At 37.0% G+C, this 8129-nt stretch overlaps 1 protein-coding gene across 2 annotated transcripts in view; it reads right to left on the bottom strand.

The window, feature by feature from the left end:
- Window positions 1-3899: 3899 nt before the first annotated feature.
- LOC106778611 (plant cysteine oxidase 4) overlaps window positions 3900-8129 on the bottom strand; it is a 17424-nt gene continuing 13194 nt past the window's right edge. For both annotated transcript variants that reach the window (XM_014666588.2, XM_014666589.2), the window contains exons 5-6: window positions 4455-4658; window positions 3900-4328 (exon numbers count right to left, since the gene is read on the bottom strand). In XM_014666588.2, coding sequence (XP_014522074.1) covers window positions 4210-4328; window positions 4455-4658 — 323 coding nt within the window. In that variant the 3' untranslated portion in view covers window positions 3900-4209. The remainder of the gene's footprint in view (window positions 4329-4454; window positions 4659-8129) is intronic.

Below are 8129 nucleotides of genomic sequence, written 5' to 3'. Positions count from 1 at the left end.
CTTAATTGAGAAAATCTTGCTTGAAACTCTTCCTGTGAATACATGATTAACGTTAAATAGATAGAGCAAATAAGATTTAAAACCTAATAAAGAATATAATAGATTTAGTATTTACTAACATGTGTCCTTCTAGATCTTTCATCGACAAATTGTCCTGTTGATGCTCTAATATGTGTCTGCTGAAAAATTTCATCGACATGCACTGTCCGACCAAGCTCCTGTGACTGTAACCAAAGAAGATGTAAGTTGTTAACAACAAAATATTTGTAAAATTAATGAGTAGAATTGTATAATAAAATTCATATGTCATCATACCAGACGAATAGCATGCTCATGCATGCTAATAGATCCCCCGGTGTGCAAACAACCACCTTTGTCAGATGTCCGGTTCTTTTTGGCGGTTTCACACTTTTGTCTAAAAGCTGGCATGTTCCACTTCTCTAAAAGACCAAACATGTTGAGATGACATTTAACTACTGCCATGTCACCAAAAGTAGAGTCTTCAGCCCCACCCCAAAATTAGGGTTCTGCATTTGGGGGAAACCTGCATCTGCGTCGTGAGAAGAAGGAAAACTGATGGAATCCTTCCTGACACAGTCCTCTCAAGGCGTCTTCCATCAAAAACGCTGCTCACTTTGCTTCAGTGGAGGATGATTTCGCGAATTGTGCGACTCATGGTAGCATGAAGAAGACGAACCTAGTTGTGTAAGAAAGCACTCATGGTGGCAGGTGGAGGCAAGTAGCGATGCGATTCTAGGTTTCTTTAATTTAGGATTTTTCTGGATTCGTTGTGGTTCTCTGTAGGTTGGAGAAGATTATGGCCCTGGAGCTTTGCACGACGGCGGCAAGGATTGTCGCGCTGACGGTGAAGCTCTCAATTTGGATGATTCATGGTTGATGCATGAGAATGAAGATTCGAATGGAGTTCGAGATTAGGGTTTCGTGATTTGGGGGAGATTGCGACTTTGATGGTGGTGACCATGGAGGTTGCATGCGATGGCTGCCATGGTTCTTTGCAGGTGCGACTTCATGGCGGCATGGTGAATTTAGACGATCTCTGTGGCGACGGTGGTGTTAGGGTTCGGTGGCGGTAGGGTTCGGTGGGCTGAAGGTTGAAGAAGATTATGATGTGGCAGTAGTTAAATGTCATCTCAACACTGTTGTGCACATCTGGACTCGTTATCGTTAACAATTTAAACGGCGTTAGCAAAAAGGACCAAATTGAACAAAATTTACATTCTTTAGGACAACATTGAACAGAAAAAAAACTTGGGGATCAAAGTGAATGCACTTGACGAAAATAGGAACCATAAGAGATATTAAGCCTAATTTTTTCTTGTATTTAAGTTGAAGTAATTGAACAATACTACCAAGTTGATTGGACTTTTTATTATAATTCAAAATTTCATTCTTCTCACTTCTTATTTAATGATTACTTTTGAAAATATTTAGGGGTAAACACATTTTTTTATGCACTTTTATTGGTACTCACTCTTTTGAACACATTTCTTCTCAAATTTTATTAGTTAAAATTTAGAATTTTCAATAATGTTTAGCGCGGGATAAAGAGCATGCTAGAAAGAGTGAATAATTATTTTGTTTGATTTTTTTTTTCTTAAATACCAATGTAAAAGAGTAATTACTTTTATGAGTGACTTCTTGACCAAGTTACAAGCATTATGTTACTTTTTAGTAGGTTGGGCGGAGTTAATTTAAAAAACTTAAACTACAGTTTATTTGTACTTTTTTATACTTAAAAAACTTAAACTGAATTTACTGAAAAATAATTTAATTGATTAATAGTTCAGTTTAAAAAAACTGAACTTGTTTTATATTTAGTACAGTTAACTAGTTAACTACTGTTTAGGTTTTCTATTTCCTTTCTCAATCATAGACCTTGTCTGCTTTTCTGCCTCGTTACATCCGTTCTCACTCGCCGCTGTTGAAGGTTGTCATCATTGAAGGCTGACGCTGTTGAAGGCTGCTGCTGTTGAAGTTTCACTGGTTCACTGCCATCAAAGACTCTGTCGAAGGCTTTGTCGAAATTGCTACTACGGCGGCAACGAGTTCGAGGTCGAAAACTTGTGTCGCTCACGTGCCCTCACCGCCTTCCACCTTGATGCCCAATCGTGGGGGGTCAATGTGCAGCCCCACTCGGGCTCCCCCGACCAACTTCGCCACATAAACGGCGGTGTTGAACCCCCACGACCACATCATGGGGCTCGATCTACCCTCTGGCGGTCACCTCACCCATGGGTACTACACCTCCGGCATAAGAGCTTGTGCGGTCCCAGCGCGGGCATGATCTTCTACCGGAAGGGTCCGAAGCCACCCAAGAAGGGGCAGACAGAGAACGCCGTTTATGAATTCGAGGACAAAATCAACTTCATCGTCTTCCCTTCTCTCTAGGGTGGTCCTCACAACCACCAGATTGGGGGTTCATCGTGGCACTGAAACAGGCCGCGACGCCTAGGTTCAAGGCCTACGCCAAGCAATTAAAGGCCAATGTCACTGCACTCGACAAGTTCTTGATAAGGAAAGGGTACAGTCTCGTCACCGATGGAACGGAGAACCATCTTGTCTTGTGGGATCTCAAACCTCTTGGATTAACTGGTACACGTCCTATCTATCCATCCATCTCAGAAACCAAAGGTACAAATGATCTAGCCCTGTTTGTTGCAAAAGATGAGTGTCTACTTGTAAATTCCCGCATTTGAAGTATACCTGAGAGTATTCGTCAGCTGTCATTTGTTGAAAACGATTTGGATGACAATTCAATCAGGTCAAAATCAGTAGGTGTGAGAACCATTCTCTTTCCTAAGGATGGCGTGGGTGCCAAGAGTGAAGCTTTCTTTACATTGGTTTCAAGGTACAAATACTTGCATATTTTGAATTTAAGTTATTCTTCAGTTGAAACTTTGCCTGATTTCATTGGGAAGTTAAAACATTTGAGATCTCTGTCTTTATAATAATAAAAAAAAAATTAAGGGACTCCCTGGTTCTATTTGTGAGCTTCAAAGCTTGCAAGAGTTGAACCTTAGTGGATGCATGGAGATGGAAGCATTACCCAAAGGATTAAGAAACTTGATCAGTCTTCAAGATTTTGTCATAACCACAAAGCAAGTTGTTTTGTCCAAGAATGACATTGCAAACTTGAGCTCTCTTCAGTATTTGACTATTCAATATTGTTATTAGCGGTAAGAGATTAGCGTCTTTACCATTTGACAGTAAGAGACTAGCGTCTTTACAATAGTTAACTGAACTATGATAGTGTAACTGAACCATAAAGTAGTTTAGTCAGTTTTCCTGAATTGCTTTCTAGTTCAGTTTAGTTTATTTGAACTCTTTTATAGTTAACTATAATTATTTATAGTTAAGTACGGTACATTACTCTTTGCCCACCCTTACCTTTTAGTTAATATTGCTTAATTAAATACTTTTTTGTTAATATTGCTTAATTATATATTAGATTTTAATCAATTTTGTAAATATTGCTAAATAACCCATTTTAATAAATTAAAAACCTAATCTAATCCGATCCATTTAATAAAACCTATTTTAGTCTATTATTATTTTGTATGGTTACATGTCCAATGCATACGTTAAAGAAAAAAAAAATTAAATTCCAAAACGAATTTAAAATATACTTTTGAAGTTTTTTTAAAGGTAAACCAGTTATAAAAATATTTGTCAAAAGAATAATAAAGATTAAAATAGACATAAGAACAGGACCAAATTCACAATTTGAAAAGAAAAAATCGTCTACCCTATGAGAAAATATAAACCCAAACTCTTTTTCAAAATACTGACAAAAGCTAGCAAATTTTGCAAAGACAGAAATCAGTATCAAAGTAAGATTTTGGATGAAATTAATTAGAATAGAGAAGGCAAAAACAGAAGGAAATTGCAAAGAGAGAATAAAAATGATACGTGGTAACTTATTGTGAATAATAAGCAAACAAAATTTAACAAGTTGACTCATGATGATTGAGGTCCTTTTTCAAATTCCGTGACTAATCTAGTGGATTAAGGTGAGATGGGTGACTGGAGACTACAATAGTGCATTCTTATGTACAAACCAAATGCCTAACAAAGAATAGAATTATTGTATTGGCTTTTTGAGAACTCCTTCATCAATTCCCTTAGTTGTAACCTAATAATGATAAAGGCCAAATTCATTTTAAGGTGAAACACAAAACAAGAAAATTTTCAAGTTCTAATGACAGGACCACTGTAAATCCCTCTCCGAATCACAAAGTCGTCAGGTGGTTGAAATTCTTCCAACCAAGTAACATCAGACACTGTAACTCCATTCAACTGAAGATTGCCTGCAATTCAAATCAATGTTGGCAAACCATATGCCATGGTTAACAAAACACAATATTTAAAGTTAAAACTATCAATCATTTGGGACAAAAGATAAATGAACCTGCATAGGATATAAATAAGATCACCTGGAAGGTCTTTCCTCTGTGATTTTCGGAAGTAGGTGCAGTGTCGCCCATGTTCTGAAGAATAAGGTGGAGATAATACATCAAAGATTGCACAGGGAGTCACTGCCTTAAAAGTATGTATGTTTCCTCCAAGGGTAGGATAAAGAACTGTTGTGGGAGTTGGTGCTTTCATCTCGGTATCTTTGACAAGCTTTGCAGCTCTAGCTGCCAAGAACAGATTGGTTGAGGGCAAGAAAACCAAAATTATTAATGATTAATAATCCAACCGATTCCCAAATGGGGTAAAATTTTATGAAAAAGAGAAACATGATAAATAAGACTATAAGGTAATAACCTTTAATTTTCATAAGCATAGAAGATAATGAAATAAAGAGTAAGTGCATGATATCCTGAATCAAACAACTTCGGGGAGGTCTGTTTTATGTCATCTTTTATTCCCAAGAATGAGAAAAGATGAATACACATTGTTATGTTTATTAGGAGGTTTTGAAATATGTCTGTGTATGTGTATTGTTGTAAATAGGTGATCAATAGGAAAAAAATATCCTCACTATCTCCATACTGATTAGGAAAAAAATATCTTTACAATCTTATTCGTTTCAGTATATTACTATTTTCTTACTTTAGAGAGTTTGATTGTTACAAATAAAGATGATAAAAATGTAATGTTTGACCATTATCGATAAAATAACTTTATTTTCTTACATAGTTCAAATTGGTATCTATTAGGGTAACCAATAGACCCTTGATTATTTTGATTACGTGTTGTTAGACAACAAAGTGCAAACATGAATAAGCTTCGTCAGTAAGATTATAGTTTTCAAACAAGTCATGTGAGTCACAAGCGCTCCGTCTAACACACAATATAGCATATTGTGTTCTCTTGCCTTGTATGATAGTATAACATTAGTCAGACAATAAACACAGTTATATTAATGTTATACAAAACCAAATTATTTATAAGCTTATTTTGTGTTGCAAGGAATGTTTTCATCTTCACGTCTACTAGCTTTTGTTAACATCAAAGATATCAAGGGACATGCTAAAGTTGTTCTATGCCAACACACATCTTGACATGCCTTCTGTCAACTCAGGAAAGACTATATGTTAATGTTATACTCCAATTTAGGTGAAAGCCCTATAACCAATAAGTCATGACAACTATTGCGATGTTGCTTAAAAAAGAGATAAGCATTAAATGCTGCATGGACGACATTTAATGCATTTAAGTGAAGACTTGAAGTGAAGCTTCTCAATGAGTAGAAAAAGATTTTCAACAACTTTTTTCTTAACTCTAAATAAAGCACTCTTCCAAGATAAAAAAGATACAAGAGATCAAGAGTTGTGGAAACGCTATCAATATTCACGCTCAAAGCTTTCTAAGCCCCAAGCTACAGAAGAACATTGTTTGTGTTTATTTAGCAAACTAAAAGAGTGCATTAACCTTGAATCCATCCAAAGACGTTATCTTTGTTTAGTAAGCAAAAACCTTTAGATCAGCCTTTCTTTGTAAAACCCTCTTAGCCAGGAGTGGCTACTATTCGAAATAATATTATTACGCTAAACGTGAGTATGTTCTAAACATTACTTTAGGTTGTTGGATAAGAGTGGCTAAGAGTTCAAACAATACTTCGGTTATCCAGCCAAGAGTGGCTGAGTTTCAAATAACTATCTATTGTGATTACAGTGTTAGTTTGCTTAGTGAAATTTGATCAAGAACTAGACGAAGTTTGTTTTTACAGACAAACCAGTATAAAAATCTCCAACATGAATCCATCATTCTTTTATGCTTAGTTAAATTGCATGTTATTGAAGTTGTACTTAAAGAAAGAGAGGTTTTAACAACTAAGTTTTTGACAGATTGTCTACCACGATAGAGATCAAGATAAGAATTACATGACTCTGTCAAATGCTTCACCTAATGAACTAGGCCATGACCACTATATGGAATTCTCTCCCAGGGTGATGCAAAGAAAACAGTCTTAAAGATGAAGGCAGATAGAAATTGCAAAGGCTGATCTCTGAGATCTTTTTCTGATTGAATGGATCAGGCCTGTTGAACTAGAAGGGTGAGAAAGAGAAATATAAAGAGAGGAAGAGATAGGATGAAATGGATTGATTGTACAGTAGAGAGCATGCATAGAACAAATCTACAAGTAGGCACTAACTAGACTAACTAGGGACTACATCCTAGATGGAGCAAGAAACCATTTTATTAACTAACATGGAATGGAACCCATCAAACTAGGTTGAAAAAGCAATGAAATAAAAAATATAATTAAAATGGAGACTTGATGTTGCTTGAAATAGACAGAGAGTTCACTGGAACGTTGCTAGAAGAGACAACTAATGGAAGAGGTAATTAGACGTAATTAGAGTTGAACGATGTAGGAAGACTTGTAGTTTATGTGTTTCAAGCTTTTGTAATAAGTCTTAGATAAACAAAATATGTATATGACTTAGCTTAGAGAAGTTTCAAAGCACCTTGCACAATGAGTCAAGAGAAGTTCAAAGTTGTAAAAAACTGTTAGGTATATGATGATAGGATAAAGGGGTTGAGGAGTAAGCATGTGGGGAGTGTCGGTTAAAAAGGGGAAGTGGGTCAAAGCCTCTATAAATAGAGGTAGTGTAATGCGGTAGGGGATATCGAGTATTTTTGTGTAAAGTCAGGCAATTAGCTTGTAGAGAGGGGTTATGCCCTCAATAGGGAGGTTATGCTCCCAATCCCATTCTTGTAAAAAGAAGATTCTTTCACAGTGAATAATAGTCAAAACTCATTCTTTCTTTACGGTTTCTATCTTTTGAGTGAGTCCTGTTAGGTTCCAAAACCCAGGAACCTAACAATTGGTCCAACCTGCCGGATCAAAGTGGGGTGAAGGATCAAGAAGTTGCTAGATCATCAAGGGAGGACTTTCGAATCTCCTTAGGAGAGGGCTGCCAGATCAAGAAGGGATCAAGAAGGGATCAAGAAGTGATCAAGAAAGGTGGAGCATGGAAGGAAGAAACAATACCTTGGAGAGGAGGACCAGCGGACAGAAAATGAGCATGGCAGAATTGAAGATGAGCATGGNAGAATCGAAAATGAACATGGCAGAATATAGAAGAAATGTGCAAGAAATAAGAGAAATGCTGCAAGAAATCAAGATTCACATAAAGGGCTTAGGAAGAAGTGAGGAATCTGTCATGAAAGGACAGAAAGAGGGTTCAGACGAAGAGGAGATGGAGGAAGACAGGGGTGAACAGAATTGGAGGCAGCAGGTAGAATTGGCCAGGTTTGAGGGGCTGGATCCATTGGGATGGATCTCTCATGTAGAGAAGTTTTTTGACACCCAAAACGTCAAAGAGAAGGAGAGGCTCAGGTTGGCTTACTACTGCATGGAAGGGGGCACAATCTATTGGTTCAGGGCCTGGAAAAATAACACCAAGAACCTTTCTTGGAAAGGGCTGAAAGAGGCATTAATAATGGGATTTGGAGGAAGAGACAGAGGGTCTGTTTTTGAGAAGAAAAGAGAAACGGAAGCTGCTGCAGTTTTGAGTGTTGATGTGTTTGCAAGAATTAGAGGGCAGGATAGGAGAGAAGAAAATATTTGTGGGGAGGAAGGCAATGCTGCAAATGGTAATGGAGACATGGGTGTGACTGCTGTTGGAAAAGTTGAAAAAGCTGTTGATTTTACT

This window comes from Vigna radiata, unplaced genomic scaffold, assembly GCF_000741045.1.
Source record: "Vigna radiata var. radiata cultivar VC1973A unplaced genomic scaffold, Vradiata_ver6 scaffold_23, whole genome shotgun sequence".
Classification (NCBI taxonomy): Eukaryota; Viridiplantae; Streptophyta; class Magnoliopsida; order Fabales; family Fabaceae; genus Vigna; species Vigna radiata.
Note: the sequence above shows the minus strand (reverse complement) of the source record. Positions and strands in the feature narration are given on the sequence as shown.